The 27,527-nt window shown below is 44.2% G+C and overlaps 1 protein-coding gene across 3 annotated transcripts in view; it reads left to right on the plus strand.

Annotated features, from left to right (window-relative positions):
- ST3GAL6 (ST3 beta-galactoside alpha-2,3-sialyltransferase 6) overlaps positions 1–27,527 on the plus strand; it is an 80,240-nt gene that overhangs the window by 13,597 nt on the left and 39,116 nt on the right. Inside the window, exons 2-4 of one of the 3 annotated variants that reach the window (XM_054044582.1) lie at positions 225–298; positions 23,603–23,779; positions 24,428–24,527. In XM_054044582.1, coding sequence (XP_053900557.1) covers positions 23,773–23,779; positions 24,428–24,527 — 107 coding nt within the window. In that variant the 5' untranslated portion in view covers positions 225–298; positions 23,603–23,772. The remainder of the gene's footprint in view (positions 1–224; positions 299–23,602; positions 23,780–24,427; positions 24,528–27,527) is intronic. The other 2 variants (XM_054044576.1, XM_054044590.1) reach the window with 2 other exon arrangements.

The following is a 27,527-nucleotide window of genomic DNA, read 5'->3' on the forward strand; positions in this document are numbered from 1 at the left end:
AGTCTGCAGCATCTGTGTTTGCTGCCTGAGAAGCCCTATTATGTCCTGGTGCATCTCCCTCTTATTTTCCAGCACCTTTCTCTTCTCTACACTTTCCTTCTCCAGACTGTCCTCAGTGTTCATCCTCCAGGCCCTGTGCTCACGGTCTGATGCAGCACTGGCTTGCAAGATTTTGCTGAACGTGTCAACCTGAGTCCTCTTTTTCTTCTCTTTATCTGGCTCAGATGTTCCATGGATATGAAGGGAGAGACCCTGAAGGCCACAGCAGCTGCAGATAAAACACTACACATGTATCATGGTCAGTGCATTCACTATAGAAAGAGAAACTTAAGATGCTGAACTCATGTCCCTTGCTCCCCAGAAGTTTTAAGCACTCAATTCTCACTTCTGCTTGGAATTGCTTGTGCATGGTGGCAGTCACAATGCCAGACAGGGTGAGTGTGGCCTGCTGGACGGGAGGGGAAATGAGAAGGGAATTTCTCGCCTGCATGCTTCTAGTTGTATAAGACAATGGCACTGAATACTGGCACCGTTTTCTATAGGAAGTGGGTCATTTTAGTTCATATCTCACGCCTGAGGGTAACAAAGGCAGAGAGAGTACACACAGCTGCTGCTAGCATCCTGAAGCCACCCGGGCCCATATGCTAGGGTTACCATAATCCAGCAAGCAAAAAAGAGGACGGGAGGAGCCCCGCCCCTGTCCTGCCCTAGCCCCGCCCCGTCCTGCCCTAGCCCCACCCCTGCCCCTCCCACTTCCCTCCCCTCAGAACCCCCAACCCTCCCCCCGCTCCTTATTCCCTGACTGCCCCCTCCTGGGACCCCTGCCCCTAACTGGCTCCCTAGGACTCTACCCCCTACCTAAGCCTCCCTGCCTCTTGTCCTCTGACTGCCCCAACCCTTATCCACACCCCCACCCGCAGACAGACCCCTGGGACTCCCACGCCCCATCCAAGCACTCTCCACCCCCTGACAGCCCCCCCCCCCAAACTCCCGACCCATCTAAACCCCTCTGCTCCCTGTCCCCTGACTGCTCCAATCCCTCTCCCCACTCCTGCCCCCTGACAGGCCCCCCTCCAGAAGTCCCAAACACCCCCCCCACTCCTTGTCCCCTGACTGCCCCCTCCTGGAACCCCTGCTCCTAACTGCCCTCCAGAACCCCACCCCCTACCTAAGCCTCCCTGTGACTTGTCCCCTAACTGCCCCCTCCTAAGACTTCCCCCCCCAATACTCCTCTGAACCCTACCCCCTACCTGTACCCTGACTGCCCAAAACCTTATCCACACCCCCAGAAAGCCCCCCCGAACTCCCGACCCCCCCATCTCTTGACTGTCCCCTCCAAAACCTCCCTGCCCCTTCTCTGACCCCCTGGCCCCCTTGTTGTTGGCCTTTCTTCACCTAATGTCTCGGTGAACTTGTTCAGGAACTGCCTGAGCCGCTGGTCGGCATGCTGGGCAGCAGTGGGGGAGGAGCTCCAGACTGCCGGAGCCGATCTGCGAATGCAGGGAGGGAGGGAGGGAGTGATTTCTGCTGCAGGGGGGAGGAGGGGCTCTCTCTGGCTGAGTGTCGGAGCCCCATGTAAGTGGCACCATCCGGCCGGCTGCACTGTTAGCCGTGCGTGCTCTGCATGGGGGGGGGGGGGGGAGTCCGAACATTTACAAATTCCCCCCGGACGCTATTTTTAGCTTAAAAAGCCGGACATGTCCGGGGGAATCCGGACGAATGGTAAGCCTACCATATGCTGCTAGCCTCTTTACTGCAATGGTGGTTGCCAAAGTTATCGCTGAGTGGCGTGGGAAAGTGTCCTACCACGGAGGAAGAAATAAGGCTGCCAGCCCTAGAAACCTTCGGGAGAGGATTGCAGAGTGCCTCCATGGAAATTTCATCAAGATCTTTCAGGAGGATTCAAAGGACGTTCCTGTGTACATAAATAAACAGCTCCACACAAACTCTCTCCCCCTACCTAGCTCTCGAGTGGAAGGAAAAGCAGATATAATACTCTACCTCTCTTGGTTGTACCAATACCTCTTCTAGCATGAGCAAATGAATGTAAAGTCAAAAGACTGTGTCCTGCTACTCTAGGAAGAGGGGCATCCCTTTAATTGAAAATTTGTATACACACTTCCCCGAAGTTCCTACCCCTGCATCAGGCTCACCTGTGCTCAGCTGGCTGAACTGCAGTGGAATCAAAAACAGGCCCTGGCCCACTGCGCAACTGGATCCCCTGGTCACCTATCCCCCATACTCCTCCTCCTCTTCCTCGTATATCACTGCCTCCTCCTGGCTGCTCCTGGCAGGGGCTTGTGACTCGGGCACAATGGTGCTTTTTTATGGGGAGGGAGGTCTCTGCCAGGGATGGCACACAGTTCTTTGTAAAAGCGGCAGGTCTGCAGCTTAACACCAGATCGATCGTTGACCTCCTTGGCCTTCTGGTATGTCTGCCGCAGCTCCTTGGCTTTCACATGGCCCTGCTGCTGGTCCCTGTCATAGCCCTTCTGCATCCCCTGAACAGTCTGCTCTTAGATGTCCATGTTTCTATGCTTGGATTGGAGCTGTGCCTGCACAGCCTCTTCTCCGAAGAGAGCCAATATCTCCTGTTTACTCCAGGCAGGAGCACGTCTGGAGCATGTAGCCAGCATGGTCAGCTGGGCAGTTGCACTCAACACTGGAGAGCCACTCGCTGTGCTTGCCGAGCCAGGTACTTAGGAAAAAGGAATTTCAAAAATCTGTAGGACTTTAAAGGGGTCTCTGTGACCCCTGGCATCAGACAGTGGTGTCTAGAACGGTCAGTCTGGGGCATTGTTGGACAGCTGCTGGAGGACAGCTAGGGTCGACATAACTAATGCAGTGTCTGCACTCTCACTGCATTGACCTAAGTACATCAACTGTGGCTCTACCCCACTTGGGGAGGTGGTGGTGTTAAGTTGGTGTAATGTTCCCCATCATTTTGTATTGAAAGTTGATTATCGATGAATCCTATCCTATGAAATATCTATACTGAAAATAATATAGAGTCAGATTACGTCTACACTGCAAGCCAAGGGAGTGATTCCCCTGCAGGTGTGCACATACTCTCTGTAGAGCAATGAGAGCTAGTGCAAGTGTAAATAGCAGTGCAGCTATTGGCAGCACAAATCAGCCATGCTGAGTACATCCACACTGGTTTCAGGAGTCTTCATGGCTAAGTCATGCCTCTGCTGTGGCTGATCATGCTACAGCGACTACGCTACAATTTATACTCGTGAGCTTTGATCAAGCAACAGCAAGTATGTATACTCAAGCAGTGGAATCACACCCTTTAGCTCGTAGTGTAAACATTGCCTAAGGGGCAAAAAGATTTTAAAACTGATTACTTACCGGTATAAACTTATTGCTGCCTTCCAAAGTAGGTTTGCCAACTTAAAAGGGCTAAATATATTGCTTGCATCATCGGCAATGTTTTTTTAGAGCCAGATTTGCAACTACACTGTCTATTTACTAGCTCCTGAAATTTTCAGCTCTGCTTTGCATTATTGGGCACGTTAATTTGCCAATAATAAATTCACGTTTAAAAAAACCCCACAGCATTCCAGGGATCATTTTTGCGATTTTGCAAATAACTCTTTCTGTTGTATATAACAATTCTTTGATAGTTTGAAAATCGGTTTATTTTCCAACACCTTTGTTTGCATACGCTGACTTGCGTATTATAGAATTTCTCACTAGTGCTTGGCTTTTGCAGTGTGTCTTTTGTTTTAAAGAAAAAGATCAATGTATTATTACTGGGAAAATTAAACCACGTATATAGACAATTGTATGAGCTTGCAAACGTACATAATATTTAAAATGCAAAAGATCTGAGCCCTTCGGACTTGACACTGCCCTTGTTTCAAGTTTGGATTTAGCTTCCTCCCAGGTACTAGTAGTTAAGATGCGATCATAGTCCTACTTTTAATTTTCAGAATCAGAAAGCAGTGTGAATTTAGAATCAGAAAGGCGTTGGGTTGACCGTCCTGAAGCTTAACGTCTTCCATGTTATCCAAAGAATAGAGCATAGGCAGCTGCAGTGCAAACTTCCTTCATGTTGACCTGCAGCTTTTACCTTAATTCTGACTTGGAAGGGACACTGCTGGTGAAGAGAACAGATCAGCTTCCAGGACTAATTAATAAGTGTGGGGAAATTTGATGACTTTCCCCCCAAAAAACTTAGCTTTGCATTTTTTACCAGTCATGCTATGAGAATATTGAGCATCCTAGTCCTCCCTCCTCCCCCACCTAGCCAGACACCACAGACTTGCTCACGAAGTCCATTTCTAGGTTGAAATTTTGCCCTGAAGGACTTAAGACAGTTGCTTTTGGCAACGTTGGCTTATGGAGAGAAGATGTGGAGCCACGTAGCAGTCTCACACCCACATTTATAATACATACACAGAAAAGGTTAGTAGGGATTGAGGTCATCAGGCATACATGCATTCTGCCTTCAAAGCCTGCATTGGGTCCTGTGTTTCCAAGGTCCTCAACCCCATGATCTTGCAAGGCCAGAAACGCCAACGCATTAACAGTTGCAAGGGGAAGGGCAGCAGCTGCCCCATATTTCTGTTGATTGTGAATCAGATGAGTGTCTCATGGTGCTTTGGAGCTGGCCTCCTGGAGCACCAGAAGTTTGGGTTGCTCAGTGAAAGGCAGGTTGTCCCTCTGCTGCATAATTAGAGATGAATGTTCCGCAGCTGTCAATAAGAGAGGGCTGTTGAACCATATAAGTTTGTTGCCGGCACAGAGGCCCGAGGACAGCAACAGCGGGGTTCGTTGCCCGGTGTGCTTCGCGCCAATAAACACACCAGGGTGGAGAAGCAATCAAAGTTTATTTGAGATCTCAAAGTGGTGCAAGGAGACAGGCAAGTCTCAGATCAAGCACACCAGCAAAAACAGTTTTTTCTCTTCTTATACGTTTTACAACTAAGCCCCCCCTTCTTCTCCCCCTTTCTACCCCCCCACCCCTCCCTTTCTTCCCCCTCCCCTCTCTACCGAAGGCATGTTTATACATTTAAGCAGTTAAATCATTTTGGCGGCTCTGGGTCTAGCTCATTAGCAACTTTTCCCTAAACCGTTATCTGGTCCTGTTTCCCCTTGATTTATTATCTCCTCTCCAGCTAGAAACATACAGGCCTCATTATTACTGCTTGGTACCTGGTATGAGGGGGGTTGTAACTGATAACTGGCTGTTTACACATTCCAATTTCTGCCTCTGTTTTTTTTTTGAGGTTGATTAGAGTTAAACATGGAAGAACTTTGGTTCATTCAGGCCTAGTGACACCAACAAGTTCAAAATGTGAAAAAGGAACACTTTTGATCTTGTATAGTTGCAACCATCTTAATCAGTACAATTTTTGTTTGCACAAAGTTATTGAAATATTGTAAACTTGGTTGCATTCCATAAACTGTGAACCAGGAATGTTTTGGTGGAAAGATCATTTTGTTGCAAATATTTCTAATCATCCTTACTATTCAATCTTTGCCCTGCCTATTGGGACTGCCAAAGGAAAGTCCAATTGTATAGGTGATGCTTTATTATTATTATTATTATTATTATTATTTTATTTTATATGTAGACAACTGTTCATTAGGAGTTGCCGAGCCTGCTCACCCCTTCCGCCAATACCAACCAGGCAATCTCCAGATAGTAACAACTTTTGGTCACTATTATCCCAGCCAGGAGTTGAACCAGTGAACTAAATTAAAGTGTTCTACGCTGGGGTGTCAGACATGTCCCATCCAGTGAATGCAGCTACCTGTTGTATTTCTGTAGCCCACAGGGCATGTCCAGATTCTGCAGAGTCTGTGTTTTGTTTTTCTTTTTTGAAGCAATTTTCTAGTCCTTGTGATTGCAAAAAATCTGCCAAACATGAACCAGCGGTAAACTGGTGCAATGTTACCTCTGGGAGTATGCAGACAGGCTGAAACAATGGCTCAGAGAGGTGTGAACACTGCAGTCCCCTAGTAGCCCCGCTGAAGTATCAACCACAGTGGTGACACTTTAATGTCAACAATAACTATGATGTTGCTGATCCTTTTGTGGATGTAATGGGAAAAGGGTTGAAGAGAAGCCTACGCGGTAGACTTTGGGAATTGCCGCAGGGAAGGAAACATAGAAGGAAGAACAAAGGAAAGATGTAAAGACAAGGAAAAGGGAGAGAAATTGAGGAAGAGGAAAGAAGAGAAACAAAGGGCACAAATAGCAGTGATCCAAAGTTGGGGGAGTGAGGGGCATGGTGGGTCATATTCTTCCACTGATTGATATTGAGTGTGACAATAAAGTACTAAATAAATAAAAGTTTAGTTACTGCGTAAAGGCCAGGCTCTATCCTCCATCTTCGTGCAAACCTCCTGTTGACATCACTGGGCAATGTTGTGGATGAAGAGAGCTATGAAGTCCTACATTTATGTCCTGGCCCGCAGACCAGAACTAAAAACAGAATTCAGCACTCTCCACCAAGTAAATTTGCCACTCTGGAGTCCTATATTCTATTGTAGGCTTCATGAACTATCCAGCCCCACATCAGGAAATAGTTTTAAAATAAGAGATGGGCATTGTATGCAGTTAGGATGTGGATTTCCTCATGCAGGAAAGAACTGAATGGTTGCTTTCTTTAACTTAAATGGCATGTAGAACTCAAATAGCAATCACAAGCAGAATTTTGCCACTGTTCCTGGAACTGTTGACTGCTGTGACCTTATTCCCTGTGTAGCATTATTTTTAGTTAGGATCCCTTTTCCTTTACCACAATAGTGCTAACTTAAAAGAAAAATTCCTAAATACCAACTCTCTATATACCAAATGTATTGTTTCCTTGATGCGTTCTTCCTAAAACTCTTCTAGTCCAACCAATTCCAAAGAATATGAAAGATGTCCCTGTATAAACTTTAGACTATAAGTTCCCCAAAGTGCTTGGCAGAATTTTATATAAATTTTCAATGGATATTAATGTTTATTTTTAAGCATTTTTTTTTTTCAGATTTTTATCTATTAAAATTTTCACAGTTGTAGGAAATTATGGGGACAGGTCAGACAATGGAGGGGGTCAGACTTATTACTTAATGACAGGAGACACGGAGATTCAAAAAGTTAAAGCTTTACAATCATTAAAACACAAATTGTCAACTTTGCATGTCAAAATATACAAATTAAATATCCTTAAATCAAACTCAAATAAGTTCTTAAGCAGCATTTTTCTTACTTTGCCCTATTTGTAAAGTTTAGTTGTCATTGATGGAAATATTTTTTTGTTGGTGGGTGTGGGTGTGTGGTGAAATTGATGTTTACTGACCGTTACCAATAAAAATCTAATCCTTCCTAGCCTAGCCGTAGTAGCCATGGCTTCATATATATGTTTTTACTATGCCCTAGCATAATAGAACCCTGGCTCTGATTCAGGTCTCCGGGTGTTACCGCATAACAAGTGTAACAAACAATAATGATTGTATGTAGGGTCAAATTCTTCTTTTTTTCACACCAGTGAAAATCTGGAGTAGTTCCACTGAAGTCAATGGAATTACTCTGGGTTTGTCCTGGTATGACTGAGAGAAGGAATATCTACATGGAGTTATTCTAGATTTACCATTGGTGCAGCTGAGCCATATTTAACTCTTGGTAGAGAGGCGAGTTAAGCCTTTAACACCACGGAGTCCTGGTCTGTGACTTGTCCTCCTAGACGCTATAGTAGTAGTAGTCAGGGCCGACGAGGGGCGGGGGGAGCTGGTACAAATTACTGGGGCCCATCAGTCTGGAAGGGAGCCTGGGGCCTGGCTTCTCCGGCTCCCCCCCCACCCTCTCGTCGGCCCTGTTTAGCCGGTCCGCCCTTGCTGGGGGGGTGAAAATTTTTTTTCACCAGGGCCCGAACTCACTCTCGGCGGGCCTGACTATAGTATCACAAATAATTAATAATAATACTTAGCTCAACTTACATTTTAAATCAAGATTGTCACACCTCTTGTCCCTGATTTTGCATTCAAATTTCTTTTTTTTGTTCTTCAATTTTAAATGCAATTTATTATGGATTTAGACTGAGTTTTTCACAGGCAACTAGGGGATTTAGCCACATATACTCCCCCTTACTATTAATGGGAACTGAGGCTAAAGAAGAAGAAGTGGGCTGTAGTCCACGAAAGCTTATGCTCTAATAAATTTGTTAGTCTCTAAGGTGCCACAAGTACTCCTGTTCTTCTTTTTGAGGCTAAATCTGCAACTCCCATTAAAATCAGTGGGAGCTGTGTGGCTAAATCTCCTAGTCAGTTCTGAAAATCTCCACTTCATTATTAAAAGGAAAAGCTAGTGTCGTCTTTTAAAATGAGACTGGAGCTAGGGGTTTGGGAAACGTTCACATGTAATCAGGCAAAACTCCCTGGGTTTGTGGTTTTATTGGGAACTTTCTGAATTAACTTTGGTAGATTTGTGGTTTCTGGTGGAAATTGAGTGGGTTTGCATGAATTTTGACCCAAAACTGGGCAAAACTTGACTAGTTTCAACTGGGCTTTAGACTTTGTGGGGTTTTTTGATTTGGGATGGTGAAGGGTTGTTTATTTGATCCTGACACTTTGGGCTGTGTCAACCCATGTGAATACAAAACAATGATTCATATAGCTCTGCTACGTGCCTTCTTTTGGAATGTTTTCTTTCTTCAGAATTGCAGATAGCAGATCCTTTGTCAGAGAGTAATGAAGTGTGCACGAAGGAGTAATCTGCTGCTGAGATGTGTACATGGCTATTAATTAGGACTGTCAAGTGATTACAAAAATTAATTGCGATTAATTGCGCTGTTAAACAATAATAGAATAACATTTATTTAAATATTTTTGGATGTTTTCTACGTTTTCAAATGTATTGATTTCAATTACAAAACAGAATACAAAGTGCACAGTGCTCACTTTATATTTATTTTTTATTACAAATATTTGCGCTGTAAAAAAAAAATATTTTTCAGTTCACCTAATGCAAGCACTGTAGTGCAATCTCTTTATTGTGAAAGTTGAACTTACAAATGTAGAATTATGTTGAAAAAAACTGGATTCAAAAATAAAACAATGTATAACATTACAGCCTACAAATCACTCAGTCCTTCTTCAGCCAATCGCTCAGACAAACAAGTTTGGTTACAATTTCCAGGAGACAGTGCTGCCTGCTTCTCGTTTACAATGTCATCTCAAAGTGAGAACAGGCATTTGCATGGCACTGTTGTAGCTGGCTTTGCAAGACATTTACATGCCAGATGTGCTAAAGCTTCATATGTCCCTTCATGCTTCAACCACCATTCCAGGGGACATGCGTCTATGTTGATGACAAGTTCTGCTCGATAACGATATAAAGCAGAATGGACGACGCATGTTCATTTTCATCATGAGAGTCAGATGCCACCAGCAGAAGGTTGATTTTCTTTTTTGATGGTTCGGGTTCTGTAATTTCCAGATCTGAGAGTTGCTCTTTTAAGACTTCTGAAAGCATGCTCCTCGCCTTGTCCCTCTCAGAGTTTGGACGGCACTTCAGATTCTTAAGCTTTGGGTCGAGTGCTGTAGCGATTTTTAGAAATCTCACATTGGTACCTTCTTTGCATTTTGTCAAATCTGCTGTGAAAGTGTTCTTAAAACAAACGTGCTGGGTCATCATCCGAGACTCCTATGACATGAAATATATGGCAGAATGTGTGTAAAATAGAACAGGAGACATACAGTTCTCCCCCAAGAAGTTCAGTCACAAATTTAATTAACGCATTATTTCTTTAACGAGCATCATCAGCATGAAAGCATGTCCTCTGGAATGGTGGCCAAAGCATGAAGGGGCATATGAATATTTAGCATATCTGGGACGTAAATACCTTGCAATGCCGGCTACAAAAGTGCCATGCGAATGCCTGTTCCCACTTTCAGGTGACATTGTAAATAAGAAGCAGGCAGCAGTATCTCCCGTAAATGTAAACAAACTTGTTTGTCTTAGCGATTGGCTGAACAAGAAGTAGGACTGAGTGGACTTGTAGGCTCTAAAGTTTTACGTTGTTTCGTTTTGAATGCAGTTATGTAACAAAAATAATCTACATTTGTAAGCTATACTTTCATGATAAAGAGATTGCACTACAGTACTTGTATGAGGTGACTTGAAAAATACTGTTTCTTCTGTTTATCATTTTTTTGAGTTAATCGTGTGAGTTAACTGCGATTAATCAACAGTCCTACTATTAATTGCTTCCTGCTTTCTCAAACATTGTGCAGCATGTCGCTTTATTTATTGTCATGTGTTCTATTTATTTTTTACGTTCGGAGATAGAAGAAAGCCTCAGTCCATTGTTACTGTTGCATGCAAAGACTTGAGGGGAAACAAGTTAAACTGACTCAAACTCTGTTAACCTTCAGAGTAAGCAGCAATGCCTGTTGATTTGCCAAGGTTTTTTAGAAGAGGAGCTAGAGAGGGAGTAGTTGGATTGTGGGAGCCCTAACATATGGCTGAGGAAAAGTCATAATTGTCTGGGTTTATATTGTTTATTTGACTACCCTATCACATTCCAATAAAGGCACTGCACCAGGAGGGCTTCTGAAATTGGAAGGCTAAAAGGATTTTTTAGCTGGGTGTATTGCAATCTCATATAGATTAGACTGGCTGTAGGTTAGATCAAGCTGTTAAGGAAGTAACTATGAATAGAGGACCTCACAGCTTTCTTCCAGAAGCCCACAAATAGAATCCAGTTTTCATCCAACCCAAAGGAACTGGTCATTTTGCCAATTTCCTCCAAATACTTGAAGATTAAGGGGAAAATGTCAAGGTAATCCTCTTTGACCCTTATTGACATGGAAAATGCCATCAGGGTTTCCCACCCAGGAGCTGTCAACTCATTACAATTTGGTGACTCTCCCCATCATCCTTCAACTCCTGACCCTGGAGGTAGCTAATTTATATCAGGAAAGTCTGGAATGGAATAAATATAATAATTACAGACACATATGCCTTAATAATAATTCAAAGGGGCTGTTGTGTTGAAAAATTATCCATGTGTATCCTCTAGCTGTGAGGATCATGTCTTCCTTCATCATCAAACACACAAAAGAAAACATGGATCTAATCTTGCATTATAGTTATTGTTGAGCTAGTGTTGTTATGCTTTGTAGCTCCCACACTGTCAAGGAGAGGCCATCTCATTGTCTCCCAGAGTGGTTGAACAAAGTCAGTTGCAAGAAGACTGGGGTAAGCAAGGACACAATCTCATTGACTCCTTCTATTTAATAGCATCTTTAAAACTTGTAATTTATTGGTGTTTAATCTTCATTAAAGAAAGGACAGTCACAGGTTGGAATGTCCCAAACCAGTTTTTGGAATCTTGGAAATTTGGCAGTGGACAGCACTCTCTCCCTTAGTAGTAGTAGTAATAATAATATTTAAAAAAAGCCTATTTATACTACACTAGCTATTCCGTTTCAAGTTATTTTTTATGTTTACTAGCGGACAGTATATGAGCACAAAGCAACCAGACACTCTCAGTCAGAATGACCTTTATTTTATATTAACAGAACAAAAGTAAGGTCTCCATGAGACAAAGCACATAGTATGTGTATGCTCTGAAGCTGCAGCAGGGAGGGAGACTTCTCTCCACTTAAGGTATTTCTGTATTGCAGTTGGGGGTGTGATTGCAGCTCAGGTAGTCAGACCCATGCTAGTTTTAATCTAGCTAGCTCGGCTAAAAATAGCTGTGAGGATGCAGGGGCACCGACCCTGGAGTGGGATAGCAACACAAGTAGGTACCCAAGGTTTCAGATGGGCTTGCACAGCCAGCGCTAAAGCCCACGCTGCTGGGTCTTCACTACTATTTAAGTTGTGCTAGCTGGATTAAAGCTAGCATGGGTATGCCTACTCCAGCTGCAATCATGTACCCCAACTGCAGTGCAGACATGCCCTTAAAGAAGTGTAGTGCACAAAAAGCTGGTGCACATGCATCTCATGGGAAAGCAGGTGAAGCCAATTGTTAGGGCTGTTCCTAGCTGTATTAGAGCATGTTATGCAGGATACGGGGGGCGGGGGGGGGGAGTGAGAGGGTGCCTCTAGCTTCCTTGTTTGTGACCAGGGGCCACCCAGTCTGTGTCTACTGCTTCCCAACTAACTAGCAAATGCAAATGCTTCTGGGCTGTAGTCAGTCCCAACTTCAGCTAGAGGGGAAGCAACATGCACTGGGGGGCTGGTAGCAGTAGATCCTAGATAGACAGGGAAGGAATAAGAGATCCCGAGCAAGGCAAGAGCGCTGCAAAGGGAACAAGACAAGCTGCTGTAGCTCTGTTACTGAATTCACCCAATGGCAGTACCCCAGGGCTTTTGCACCCCAGTGGAAGAGAGGCTGGATTGTGTTGACTGGCTTCTCTCGCCTACATGTAAGAGTCAAAGATGGTAAATTGGGGGAGGAGAACTTTGTTGATATGGGAGACCTCCAAGGTTGAGTGGATTGAGAGGAGGTAGCTGTTTTTCTTCCCACCATGATTTTGGAGCAAGACTGAGGGCGTGTCTACACTACAAAGTTAAGTCAACATAAGGCAGCTTATGTCGATCTAACTATGTAAGCAAATACATTGCCATGTTTCTCCCCCTGTTGTAACTCGCCCGCTACACTGACTTAGTAAATTCAAATGAATGAGTGGCATAAGGCTTAGGTCTATGTAATTCGGGCAAAGCAGTGTCTGTGTAGACACTGCCGTACTTGTTGTAGGGTGCCTGTTTTGAAATTGGGTGTGGGGGTGTTCCAGCTATGAGCCCCAGCATTGCTGACAGCTGGAGCCTCACAGACGGGCACTAAAAGCCTGGGCTATGGGCTCCCCGCAGAGCTCCCAGCTAGAGCCCAACTGCCACCCGGGCTCTCAGCCACCCACACTGCCCCTCTTAAGTCGGCGCAAGCACTCCTGGTGAGGACGCGCACCACCGACAGACGGAGGGTAATGTGGCCATGAAAAACCGTAGTAATTACTATGTTAGGTTGACTTAATTGTGTAGTGTAGACATGGCCTGAGAATTGGAAGGGTGCCTGAATTGCTGGGATGGACTTTGTGTCTTTCTCTAGAGGTGGAGCTTAGAGTGGAACTACACTGTGGCACGTTGTGAATATGTAGGTTTGGGGGCAGTTGGTTGTATGGGTTTTCTTCACTCAACTCATGTAGCTGTGAATAAAGATGCACAATCCAGAAAACAATACCATGCAAAGTGAAAGCCAGAATCCAGATGTTTAGTATCAGTTCTATTGTTTTTGCTTTTCTATCTCATGAGGGCGGGGTGCCAACAGACAAGTAGCCCATTTAACCACTGATCTTGCATGAAAGGACAAAGTGTTAAACCATCCCTGATTTGATTAGGGATGAGACCCTGCATGGTTTGTTTTCTTTAAAGGTGTTGATGGGCTAAGGAGGGAGAGGGCCTTCTAAGGGCATGGCTACTCTTACAGCTGTAGAGCGCTGAGAGTTAAACCAGCCTTCAGAGAGTGCAGTAGGGAAAGTGCTGCAGTCTGTCCACACTGACAGCTGCAAGCGCACTGGTATGGCCACATTTGCAACACTTGCAGCAGCATTGGGAGTGGTGCATTATGGGCAGCTATCCCACAGAGCACCTCTTCCCATTCTGGCGCTGTGACTTGTGGGAAAGAGGTGGTGGGGAGGGGCATTCTGGGTCCTGTCCCAACGACCCATGATGCATCGGTTCGCATCCTAGCAATCCCTGTGCTTCAGTCCACGTTTGGCACCATCTTTCAACGATTTTTGTACTGCGCGCTCTGTCTTCCCTTTCGGTCTGTGGGAATGGAGCCTGAACTGCTGAGGAATATGCTGACGAGTCTCGCCAGCATATCACATTTGGCAGTCAAGTTACTCCTTAAGATCCAAACTGACAGTGAGGATTCCAACGATGATATCGACTCAAGTAACACATACAACACAAGATTGCTTGTTTCAGAGTAGCAGCCGTGTTAGTCTGTATCCGCAAAAAGAACAGGAGTACTTGTGGCACCTTAGAGACTAACAAAGATTGCTTGTGGCATTCACGGACATGCTCAGCACCGTGGAACGCTGCTTTTGGGCTCGGGAAACATGCACCGAGTGGTGGGATCACATCGCCCTGCAAGTCTGGGATGACGAGCAGTGGCTGCAAAACTTTCAGATGAGAAAAGCCACTTTCATGGGACTGTGCGATGAGCTCGCCCCCACCCTGCAGCGCAAGGACACGAGATTGAGAGCTGCCCTGCCAGTGGAGAAGTGAGTGGCTATTGCAATCTGGAAGCTGGCAACTCCAGACAGCTTCCGATCGGTCGCTAACCAGTTTGGAGTGGGAAAGTCAAAGAACCGTGATGCTGGGTAATGTGCAGGACATTGTGGCTGGCTTTGCACAAATGGGTTTCCCTAACTGCAGAGGGGTGATAAATGGGACGCATACTCCAATTCTGGCACCAGCCCACCTAGCCTCCGAGTACGTTAATCGTATTTCCCTATGGTTCTCCAGGCACTTGTGGATCATCGTGGGCGTTTCATTGACATTAACGTGGGCTGGCCCAGAAAGGTGCATGACGCACGCATCTTTCGGAACACTGGTCTGTTCAGGAAGCTACAAGCCGGGACTTTTTCCCCAAACCAGAAGATCACTGTAGGTGAAGTCGAAATGTCCATTGTGATCCTTGGAGACCCTGCTTACGCTTTAATGCCGTGGCTCATGAAACCCTACACAGGGAGCCTTGATAGCAGCAAGGAGCGGTTCAACAACAGGCTGAGCAAGTGCAGAATGACTGTGGAGTGTGCTTTTGGCTGTTTAAAGGGCCGCTGGCACTCTTTGGATGGGAAGCTGGACCTGGCCGATGACAACATCCCCACGGTTATATCCGCGTGCTGTACCCTCAGTAACATTTGTGAAGAGAAGGGTGAAAGATTCACTCAGGCATGGAACTTGGAGGTTCAACATCTGGAGGCTGAATTTGAACAGTCAGAGAGCAGGGCTATTAGAGGGACCCATCGTGGGGCTGCTGGGATTAGGGATGCTTGAGGGAGCAATTTGAGGCTGAAAGCCACCAGTAATGTTTGGTGCCCTGCATGGGAGTGAAGTGCAGTGGTTCCAATGTTAGTAGGAATCTGTGTTTGCTACTCTGACTTGCAGTGCCTGTTGCTTTCCTGGGCTAAGGTGTCTTTTACTTTATGCAATAATAAAGAATGTTTTCAAAGCCAAAAAATCCATTTATTGAAAAGAGACACAACTGCTTGGGAAACAGAAAGGGCAAGGTGGGGAACAGTTCAATCACAGATTTGCGTATGTCCTGTTCTCATTCTCAACCTTCCTGTCTGGAGTGCTGTGCAATGAGTGCTGCACTTCAGGCTGGCTAAAATGCATGGTGATGGGGGTTGAGTGCAGTGGGTAAGGGTCGTAGTTTGCAGGGCTGGGTGGTGAAGCTACAGGTGTTGGAGGCAGCTGGTGGTGATAAGAACCCGGATGTTTGGGAAAGTGAGTTGGAGGTAACATGGGGCACAAGGGAAAGAGTTTTGGGACAAGAGCTGCAGGGGGGCAGGCACGGTAGTGCTCCACCTGCATTGCTACGAGCGCCTGGATAGAGGCCACTTGGCGCTCCATGATGCTTATCAGCCAATCCATGCTTTGCTGCCAGTGATCCTCATTCTGCTGGTGGATCCTGCTTTCACTCTCCCTCCACTCCTGCACTTTTAGATTCTCATTAAGGGACTGGTGCATTACTTCATGCAGTATGTCTTCTTTGCTTCTACATGGCCTCTTCCTAATCCTTTGGAGTCTTTTGGCCGGTGATAACATGGATCGCTGAGATCTTAAGGTTGCATCTGTAAAGGCAAAATGCAACACTTAACAGAGGCAGCATTGTTCACGCCAGACAGAGCAATGATTCCCCCGTACTTAAGGGCAAGCACAGTCTGCACAATAGTAGAATTTGCTCATCTCAAAGCGAGCGCACATAACCCATGGGAGCCCCAAAATGGCAAATAAGCTCAGGGTCGAGCGCGACTGATTGATTGTTTCACAGCCGTACTGTCCTCTGGGTTTCTGTGCCTTGGGGAGAGCCAACAGCTGCAGGGGGCCCCTATACTGAACACTGCACCCCACATTTTCCACAGGAGTTCGTCCTGGAAGATATCTTGCTGCTGAGGGTGACCTGGGAAGCAAGGGAGGGTCTTCTACTGCAATGCGGCTTCCGCCCTGGCCCATATGCAGCTTGCCTGTGTGCAGCAATGGTCCCCCCACCCCTCACGGCACAGTGGTGCAGACATGTTATCCTGACTGGGACAAGGACCATAGTGGCTCTCCCAAGAAACCTGCGCAAGCGCATTGCCCAGGTTCTGGATGAGACCTTTGAAGAGATCACTGAGACTGATGTGAGAGAGCACATCAATGCCCTATTCCACATCTAGGCATGCATGCAGCCCTAACCCTCCTCACCCCATGAGCCCGCACCGAATAACTTCCTTCCCAAGATAAAAGCTGCTTACCGGGCACCTCCTTTGGTGTTTGTCCTTTCCCAAGCACCAGCCACTGTGACTGGCTACCTTTCGCCCCCCCCCCCCCCCCCTGTAGGATGATGGGACAATCTGTAGCACATGGATGGTTTTTTGCAGTGAGTCAAAGTGAAAAGGGCAATTGGAGAAATTTCAAAAGGAGCTTTTGTCTATTTCACACCCCAATTAAACTGAGCCAGCCACTGTGACTACTTGCTGGGTGCCAGACACCAGCTCAATTCCTTCTTTGGAAAATCACCTTGCTTATGAAAATGAAGGCAGGTTGAGGGTGAAAAGAAGGGTTAGAATCAATTTACACTTAACCTTGCATTCTTCACGAGGTGCTTTGAGCCCGAGGATACGCCAGTCTGGGGTGAGTGACTGGCCTCAAGCAGCGTGGAGTAGGGAAGTGTAGGTATGCGTAAAACGTGCTGACGCAGAAGTCTCCCTAAAGCCTTGGGACAAAATGAAACCATGATGGTGTTTTGTCTGTGCAGGGCCCAGCTGGAGGTGCTTTTCCTTCCCTTATCTGAGCTGGCTGGCAGGCTGTGCTGATGGAGAGCAGAATGGTTGTGTTGGCTCTCTAAACACTATACCAGAGGTTGGCAACCTTTCAGAAGTGGTGTGCCGAGTCTTCATTTATTCACTCTAATTTAAGGTTTCGTGTGCCAGTAATACATTTTAACGTTTTTAGAAGGTCTCTTTCTATAAGTCTTTAATATATAACTGAACTATTGTTGTATGTAAAGTAAATAAGGTTTTTAAAATGTTTAAGAAGCTTAATTTAAAATTAAAGTAAAATGCAGAGCCCTCTGGACTGGTGGCCAGGACCCGGGCAGTGTGAGTGTCACTGAAAATTAGCTCGTGTGCCGCCTTCGGCACACGTGCCATAGGTCGCCTACCCCGGCACCATACCGTTGCAGTCCCTAATGTGATACCAACCTGATCCTGAAATAAAGGCAGGCCAGCCTTCAGATACTAAAAACAACTTGCTGACCCTCCTGGAGTGCCCCCAATGTACTGTGCAGCAATGCACAGCTAAGCTGCTGGCTGCAAGAGCAGGTGAAATGCAGAATAACAAGATGACAGTCATCCCTGCTGAATATCACTGGTGGAGAATAAGTACTGGGGAAAATACCTGTTGCTAAGAAAATTCCAGCTCCCCCGATCCCTGCTTCTGAAGCACTGTGTTCTGTTCCTGGAGAAATAATGGAAAAAATCTCCTGCAGAAAGCTCACTCCTTGTGGGGAAGTACATGCTGTCTTTAATGGAGGCAGTGTCTGTGGGAGTGCGTGGCTCATTCAGCTAGTGTGCCAGCAAGAGGAGGTTTCAGCTGCCACAAAGCAAACAAACAAAACCACCTCTGCCCCTATCATTCAGCTGGATTGGACAGGAATACCCATACATTATAAATTCTGTCCTGATCAGTGGATCCAACACAGGGGAAACTTTTTTTTTTTTTTTTTTTTTTTTTTAAAACACTTGTAATAGGAGCACATTTGTTGCAACACACCATCAGGAAGCCAACGATACCTTTTTCACGGTAGAATTTCAGTGTGGCCAGTCGTGGTTTAGCGTGGAACTCCACAAACGGGGAAATCTCCGAAGCAGCTTTATAATGATTTGCTCATTTAGAAAAGTTATATAAGTAAGTTGAACTATTAAACTGACCATTCACAGCTGGAGAGCAAATCATTGTCCTATTCCCAAAACCAGGAAATGGAGTTTTAATTCAGAGACGTTTCATGATGATGATAAATTAATTTCCCAGTCTCATTTAAACATATGATTTATGTTTAAATGAGGCTCTGTCTCTTGCTAAATCGATATCAGAATGGCATTGAAAGCAGGGAAAGATGGCAAAAAAGAGTACGAGTTCAGGACTTGGTAAATGTAATAAAATAAGATTAGCAAACTAAGGCCCTACCACAATTCTTTCATGTAATGCCCATGGCAGTATTTCTTTCCTGAAAAAGAGTAGCGATACCAAACTATGCAACAATATTTTGGAACAAATAGCAAAAAATAGAAAAAGTCAGAAATAATGCAATGCACTAACTAAGCAGTATAAATAAATTCTTTAAACCTACTCTACTGGGTATGTGTATTGGCAGTTTATGAAGTTCTTTTTAAACATTAAGTCCTGGAATTAGCACTGCCTGTGTTTATCTTAATGAGCAGATGGCCCATAGGAAATGTACTGCAGTGCCAACTACAGGAAAAGAATATAAGGTTTTGTATTATGGTATTGCTACCTCAAGCAGTCAAAATTCATGAGTTGTCTCCCCTCCCCCCAAATTTTTTTATCAGATTGGCTTAAATACCCATGAGATTTTAAAAAGTTTGGTTTTGTGTTTTGCCACTGGCTTTTGAATTTTTAGGTTGCCCTCACTCCACATTTTCAACTTTTCTCCACAACCATGAGGGCTGAAAACTTACTTTGTTTTAATGAAAGATGAGATTCTTACGCCGCCTCTTAATTGCTGCAGCTAGGATTTGAAGCAAAACACTACATATCACAAGACTTGCGATTAAATTGCAACAGTTTGCAACACTGGTATTTATTTAAATTGCACCCCAAATCTGCTTTATAGAACTAATAAGGTAGAAGGCACAAGGAAGAAGCCCCTTGAGCCCCTAAGGGCTTGTCTCCACGTACAGCGCAACAGTGGCACAACTGCATGGGTGCAGCTGTAACACTTCAGTGAAGATACTACTACACCGGTAGAAGAGCTTCTCCCATTGGTGTAGTTCAGCCGTTCTCAAAGTTTAGCGACCCGAGTACCCCCATTTTGATTTAAGTGTTTTCATGGACCTCCAAGCCCCGCACTCAGCCACAGGCCCCAGCTCCACTCCACCCCTTCCCCCAAGGCCCATCCCTGCCCCACCTCTTCCCGTCCCCGCTCCACTCCTGCCCCTCCTCTTTCTTTCTGCCCCCTCCCCCAAGCATGCCCCATCCCCACTCCTCCCCTCCCGCCCCAGTGCCTGCTGCATACTGTTTCCCAGTGTGCAGGAGACTCTGGGAGGGAGGGGGAGGAATTGATCAGTGAGGCCAACGGGGTCCCTGGAGTACCCCAGTTTGAGAAATGCTGGTGTAGTTAATTCACCTCTCTGACAGGTGGTAGATATGTTGAAGGGAGAAGCCCTACCGCTGACACAGCACTGTCTACATGTGTGGTTAGGTCGGTATAGCTACATTGCTCAGGGGCGTGGATTTTTCACACTCCTGAGTGACACAGTTATACTGATTTAGGTTTGTAGTATAGACTGGCCTAAGAGTTTATCATTTCTTAGACATGATGTGATGAGTAAGGGTAACAAGCAGTAGGGAGCAGAGGAAGGGTTGAGGAAGGAAAAGAATGGCCACATTACATGCAACAGAGAGTCCTGTGGCACCTTTAAGACTAACAGATGTATTGGAGCATAAGCAATATGGGGGGGGGGGAGAGGAAACAGGACTTGAATTATGCATTCACCCAGGAAAGCTTATGCTCCAATACATCTGTTAGTCTCAAAGGTGCCACAGGAGACTCTGTTGTTTTTTACAGATCCAGACTAACACGGCTACCCCTCTGATCCTTGACACATTACGTGGTTACTCAGTTTAGGCTTTGTAGCTGCCAGGGCCGCCCAGAGGATTCAGGGGGCCCGGGGCAAAGCAATTTCGAGGGCCCCTTCCATAAAAAAAAAAAAGTTGCAATACTATAGAATACTATATTCTTGTGGGGGCCCCTGTGGGGGCCTGGGGCAAATTACCTCGCCCACCCCCCGGGCGGCCCTGGTAGCTGCTGCTGCACACACTTATTAGACAATGGGGTGAGCACACCATAGTTGTAAGTTATCATTATGAGAATGCTTGACAGGGCACACAATTGATGTGAAGTTGTTGTACCCCGCCCTCTGGCACTGTAGTTATTGACACACAAGAGTAAAGGCTAATTCCAAATGAAAATATGGCCCCAGCAGGGATGCTGGTCCCCTATCCCAAGGAAAAAGGGTGGCCACAAGGTTTACATATACACCTCCTTACTAAGTATAGTGTGTGATCTATCCTGACTACGTCTGTATTTGAAGCCAATGGGAGCAGGTTAAGGCCCTTGTGTTCAGAGTGGACATAGAGCAATCTTGGGTATCGGGATCCTTTGTCACTTGAATATGTGGAAGGCTCTCCAAATGTTGTAATAGAATCTGCTAGCTTAGTTTTCCTACATTTAGTAGAAGAAGTAAATTTGCAAAGGTTTATTTAGGCTTCTTATTAGAAATTCCCATGGTTCTCTATTTCCTTCAAAACCGCATATCCAGTCACAGAAAATTACTCAGCAAAGGACTGTAAACAATTAATGCAAAGAATATCTGACACTGGCTTATCACATTTCTTTTCCTTTTCTTGTAAGTATTTTTTTAAGTTCTTGTGAAAGTTTGGACAGCACTATTTAAGCCCTCTGTTTACTCCCATATAACGAATGGTGGGCAAAGCCAACTCTGCCTGCATACCTCTAGTGTCCTCAATGAATAAAACCCACTTTTGGGAAAGGATAGCATGGTTTTCAATGTAATACAAATGATCCCTGCTCCTATAGGTTCTCACTTGTAAGTTAATAGTAATGCCCCCTGATTGGAGCCTAGATCCTTACATCTTTTAATTCTAGTTCCATTTATCAAACCAATCTGGGTGGGGGTGGCGGGACAGGACTTGAATTATGCAATGGATTTTTAAAATCACGTAAAAGAAAACGTGTTTTTTTTGTTTTGTTTTGTTTTTTGGTGGGGAAGTAAAACCAGTAAATGTCAGTGTTAACCAAATGCAACCTAATTTCTTCAGCAAATGAGGCAAGGATCCTATGGATAATAGCATAATTCACCACACAAACTTCTCACATCCTGTGGGAAAAAACAGTATTTTAGCATGTGATTAAAGACTGTATCATAATGCATAATTCATAAAGGGGCAAGGTTAAGGTTGCATGAGCAACCTTTAATTCTGGCATTTTCTAACTTCTGAGTGCTTCACTTTGCAACCTTGGTGATGGTCTTTTAACATAGCTGTTCTATATGGAATTTGGTGTTGAAAATAAATGAAAATAGTGACATTTTGTAATATGAATCTTTATGACCTCAAGAGTATAATGATTTGTGTTCTTTTGTTTAGTAAATTTCTTTGCGAGGATAAAGGGATACTAAGTAGTTATTCAAAAACGTAGATATACATTTTCCAGTGCTTAAAACCTAAACTGAAATATAGCTTATGAGCTGAGAATTCAACTTTTTTTCTACTTAGAATTCATTGGTTGTTCTAACAAAAGCATTTAGGGGCTGATTTGCCTCTCATTTTCACGGCTTTTACGCTGTTGTTCTGACTCCACTAGGCCAGATCCTCAGCTGATATAAATTGGCATAGCTCCACTGAAGTCAATGAAGTCAATGATTTGCTACTGCTGAAAATCTGACCCATTGTCTTCAACTGATTCACTCCGGATGTGCACTGATTGAAGTGGGAGGAGAATCAGGCCCTTAGTATTTGTTACTTACCAATGTATCATTGTCTTCTGCTGTGTAGGTGGGTGGGTCAAAAAGTCTCTATTTTGATAGATGTTTTTAACAAATCATTATGTGCCCATTTCCTTGCAAAAGAGTCCCATACCTGACATTCTGTCCTCATACAGAGCACTGCTAACAAACAGGCTATGCTGGTTATAGTTTCCTTGCAGTTTTAGGGAAGGGCTTGTGGAAATCAGAGTTTCAGGGATGTCTACACTGGAAACTTCAAAGCGCTGCCGCGGGAACGCTCCCACAGGAGTGCTTTGAAGTGCAAGTGTGGTTGCGTTCCTGGTAATCCACCTCCCCGCGCTCTGAGCCTGTCTACACTAGCGCTTTAAAGTGCTCAGACTTGCTGCACTCAGGGGGGTGATTTTTCATCCCCATGAACCAGCAAGTTAGAGCGCTATAAAATGTAAGTGTAGACAAGCCCTCACTTTGTACCCCTAAAGTGGAAGAAGACTGGACCATGGCAAAAAGCATGCGGTCTGGATTAAGTTAAAGGTGTGGGGGAGATGCTAGGGGAGGATAATATGTGAGGGGTTCAGGTTGAAAGAGCAGTCGAGGCTGATAATACAATTCAAAACAGTAAAGCAAGGCAATGTTGGGGGTGATCTCATGTCCTTCTTTGGTTTGAAATATAATTTGTTTATTGCATGAGTTCCATACCTACGGATGACAATACAAACCCTGGCTCCAATCCTGCAATCAGATCCATGAGGAAGGGTCTTGAACTCAATGGGTCTCTGAGCAGGTGCATGGATCCTCCCTCAGGATCAAGACCTATATGAACTGTAATACTTTTGTCAGCTTTCTGTGTTTTCATGCTGCAGTAATCTGGATATGGCAATAGGATGTAGCAGTATAATGCATTAGTGTCTTACGTTTTCACTTATTTTATGTTTATGAGTCAGGGAGATGTAAGTCAGGTGTTTTAAACTGCTAGGGGGAAAAAACCCAACAAGCCTAATGCTGCTTAAAACAAGCCACAACAGATGTTCATCGAGTTACAAGGCCAAAGGCAGAGCACTTTCAACTACCTGAGAAATATACCAATATGCGTATATTGGTGTAACTGATTTCTATTAGAGTATGGTTCATTAGCATTAAATCTCTTTTTAAAAAACATAAGTAAAAAGCATGGGAGCCGCATATGCAGCATATTGTCCTACTAAGAACTACTTTTCATAGTTGAGGGAAAAGTGAAAATAATAGAAGAGTGTATCTTTCTTTTGCAAATTTCTACATCATTTTGTGGCCAAACTGCTACTGTCAGAAGGTTAAGTGGCAGCTGACATACTGATAAGTGTTGAAAGGGCAGTGTGGTAATTTGAAGGAAGGGTCCTTTGAAACTGTCACTTTTCCTCTTCCACCACTTCCTTTGTCTGGCCCATCTGCTTTTTAATTTCGATTGTTTTCTTAAACCACTTAAATTAGGTGAAAACTTAAAAATAACAAATAAAAAAGTTCATCTTTTCCTGCTATTCCTCCCAAATTAAGTAGGTGCTTGAGTGCTCTCCTGAACTTGGACCTGCGTTTTCCTCCTACCCGTTTAAAATAACGAGTAGCATTCTTCTCTCCACAGTGCAGTCCCTGTCATGAACTGATGGGAGTTAGTGGACGGCTGTGACATTGTTAAGAAGGCCTAAGAAGCCAATTGCAACATGCCTTTGGATATTCCATTGATCAAAGCCTGACTTTAATAAAATGTGATGGGGGAAAAGAAAAAGGCAGTATCAATTAAAAGTTAGCAGTATGACAGGTAGGTTTCTGAGATCATATCTTGGCCTATTTCAATGCCATTAGCCAGTATATTTGTTTAACTATGCAAATCAATAAGTTTATACCAGGGGTCGGCAACCTTTCAGAAGTGGTGAGCCGAGTCTTCATTCAGTCACTGTAATTTAAGGTTTCGCGTGCCGGTAATACATTTTAACGTTTTTAGAAGGTCTCTTTCTATAAGTCTATAATATATAATTAAACTATTGTTGTCTGTAAAGTAAATAAGGTTTTTAAAATGTTTAAGAAGCTTCATTTAAAATTAAATTAAAATGCAGAGCCCCCCGGACTGGTGGCCAGGACCCGGGCAGTGTGAGTGCCACTGAAAATCAGGTCGTGTGCTGCCTTTGGCACCCGTGCCATAGATTGCCTGCTCCTGGTTTATACCATCACAGTGCAATATTCATGTTTATAAGTGCAGAGGAACATAGCGTTCAGTTGCTGTTCCTGAGCTCTTGAATGCCTCAACTTCAGGGACCCCGTAACCCTATTTACAGATTTTAAGGCCCGAGGAACCAGTCTGACTGAGTTAAATGCAATTAATAGTGATGTTGACAGTTTGACCCATCCATCAAAATATTTTTGTGGAAATAAGTGTAAAACAAAAGTATTTCATCTTGTTGCATTTCAGGTCTGCCAGTCATGAAACGGATTCTGCTGGTGGTTTTACTGGCTGCTGCTGCGATGTATGTTATACTTCACTGCAATCTGTGGAAGACAAATGTCTATTTGTAAGTTTAATTTCTGCTGGGCTGATGGTGGGATCCATGTTACAACACTTAGTGTCACAGCACCTAACTTTTAGCTCTCTTAGAAAATCACAGGAACACCACTGTGATCTACAAAGCTTGACTTAAGCGTCTAGGTGCCCTTTACAATGAATGGAGGGAGATCCACAGAAGCCTGCACACTAGGTGTCGAGCTGCCTAAGTTAGCCAATGGGAGATGCTGACCAGAAGGATGTGCTAAGCCCTGTCCCTCTCATGAAGATAGGCACCTCTCTGCAGCCTGGACTTAGGTGACTATTTCTACTTGCAATCCATTAATGGGAACCCAGTATCTGGACTCAGGTGGCTTACGTGATTTAATTGCTTCTTGCTGGAATGAGTTAGGTGCCTGCCTAGTTCCAAACAAAAGGGCCAGAGGAGAAAGTGGTGGTGCCCACCTAAAAACATTTAGCCCAGTGATTAAAGCACTTCCTGGGATCTGGGGGAGACAAGTAAAAAATTAATAATCTGAATAAGTGTATGGCAAGCTATATAATTTCTTAAATGTGTATAGATATAGTGTATCCTCTTGGTTAGTATAAAGAAGTAACAAATTGGGTGACTGGGCAACAAAATGGCAGATGAAATTCAATGTTGATAAATGCAAAGTAATGCACATTGGAAAACATAATACCATCTGTACGTATAAAATGATGGGGTCTAAATTAGCTATTACCACTCAAGAAAGAAATCTTGGAGTCATTGTGGATAGTTCTCTGAAAATATCTACTCAATGTGCAGCGACAGTCAAAAAAGCAAACAGAATGTTGAGAATTGTTAAGAAAGGGATCGATAATAAGACAGAAAATATCATATTGCCTCTATATAAATCCATGGTATGCCCACATCTTGAATACTGCATGCAGATCTTGTCGCCCCAGCTCAAAAAAGATGTATTGGAATTGGAAAAGATACAGAAAAGGGCAACAAATGATTAGAGGTATGGAACAGCTTCCATATGAGGAGAGATTAATAAAACTGGGACTTTTCAGCAGGGAAAAGAGATGACTGAGGAGGGGATATGATTGAGGTCTATAAAATCATGACTGGTGTGGAGAATGTAAATAAGGGAGTGTTATTTACTCCTTCTCATAACACAAGAACTAGGAGTCAACAAATGAAATTAATAGGCAGCCGGTTTGAAACAAACAAAAGGAAATATTTCTTCACACCATGCGCAGTCAATCTGTGCCAGAGGATGTTGTGATGGGCAAGACTATAACAGAGTTCAGAAAAGATCTAGATAAATTCATGGAGGATAGCCCATCAATGGCTATTAGCCAAAATGTGCAGGGATGCAAAACCATGCTCTGAAGTGTCCCTTGCCTTTGTTTGCCAGAAGGTGGGAATGGGCGACAGGGGATGGATTATTTGATGATTACCTGTTCTGTTCATTCCCTCTGAAACACCTGGCATTACCACTATCGGAAGACAGGATACTGGGCTAGATGGATCTTGGTCTGACCCAGTATGGCTGTTCTTATGTTCTTAAATTTAGTGTAAAGGCTCTATTTAGTTGCAAATCAAAAAAATGTTTTAATAGTTACCAACCAATGAAAATCAACCTTTAATGGAAAATAACTAAAAAGTACACATGCAAAATAAGATTTAAAATCAATTCTTTTAATCAAGTTTCCTACTTGCTGATTTAAAGAATGATTAAAACTGGTGATCTAAATCACTTTGACTTAAATCAATCCACCTTGATTTAAAGACACTTCCTTCTGAAAGATTAGATTTGATGGTCTTTAGTTTCCACCTACCTTAAACACTATTATGTGTCATTTTATGACATACAAGGCCAAATTGTCAAAGCCTGAAGAGCTGCCTACATGTGGAAAAACTCTCACATGCATGTGTACAAACACCTCAGGTAACTGGGTGCATGAGTTTATTGTGGAAGCAAACAACTATAATTAAGTTTCAGGCACAAATGTGGGCATGTGCTCCAGAACTGTGGCTGCACATAGCCCTCCACTTCTTTTTAAGTCTGATCTGCAAAATGCTGTTCATGTGGTTTGTGCTATAAAACCATGAACTCAGTGGTTAATGTTTAAAAACAAACAAACATATAGTATTTCCCTTCGTTTGGTTTGTATCAGTGCTATGTGGCAACTTGAAGTCAGAACATCATTTTGCATTTGATTATGCAGCTGTAAATGGGTGGTTTCGCCTGCCTGCTCCTAACGCAGCACACACACAATAGATATTGCAGAAAGTGAACCTCACTTTCATTCCTGGGCTTTGCCTTCTTAAATAAGGCAGAAATGTGCTTACAAATGTAAACATTAGGCCCGGACCCACAAAGATAGGTAGTTGCCTAAGTCCCATTTTTAGGCACCACTGTGATCCACAAAACCCACTCTCTGCTGCTGCCTAACCCTGCAGGCACCTAAACTCATTTGGTGCATAAGTTTTGCAGTAAAAGTTCTCTAGACACCTATGTTTCTATCTCTGAGCATGCACAATGTTGCTTCACTCTAGGCATTCAGACACCTGTCTCCCACTTAAACTCCAGCATGAGCCACAAACAAGGGGAAGACAGGCGGAGGAGCACATATCTAGCCAGCCAGACCTGAACCTCGGTAAGCATGCTCAGAGACGACCTCGCTCTATACCAAACAGTTTGGGAAGGGGGAAAGGACCTCCAGTCCAGTGGTTAGTTACTCACCCAAGATGTGGGAGACGCCTGCTTCAAGTCCCCCCTCTGCCTGATAAAGAGGGGATTTGAACAGGGGTCTGCTGCCTCTCAGGTGAGTGTTCTAACCCTCGGGCTGTGGACAATTCTGATGTGAATCTTCCCAATCTCTCCTGTTGAAGTTGTGCCACTGTAAGGAAATAATTTAAATATTAATTGGGCTAGAGAGAGACACACTCTATAATCCAGTGGCTAGACCACTCATCTGAGAGATGGCAGATCCTTGTTCAAATCCCTTGTTTTTATTAGGTGGGGGGGATTTGAAC

This window comes from Malaclemys terrapin, chromosome 1, assembly GCF_027887155.1.
Source record: "Malaclemys terrapin pileata isolate rMalTer1 chromosome 1, rMalTer1.hap1, whole genome shotgun sequence".
Lineage (NCBI taxonomy): Eukaryota > Metazoa > Chordata > Testudines > Emydidae > Malaclemys > Malaclemys terrapin.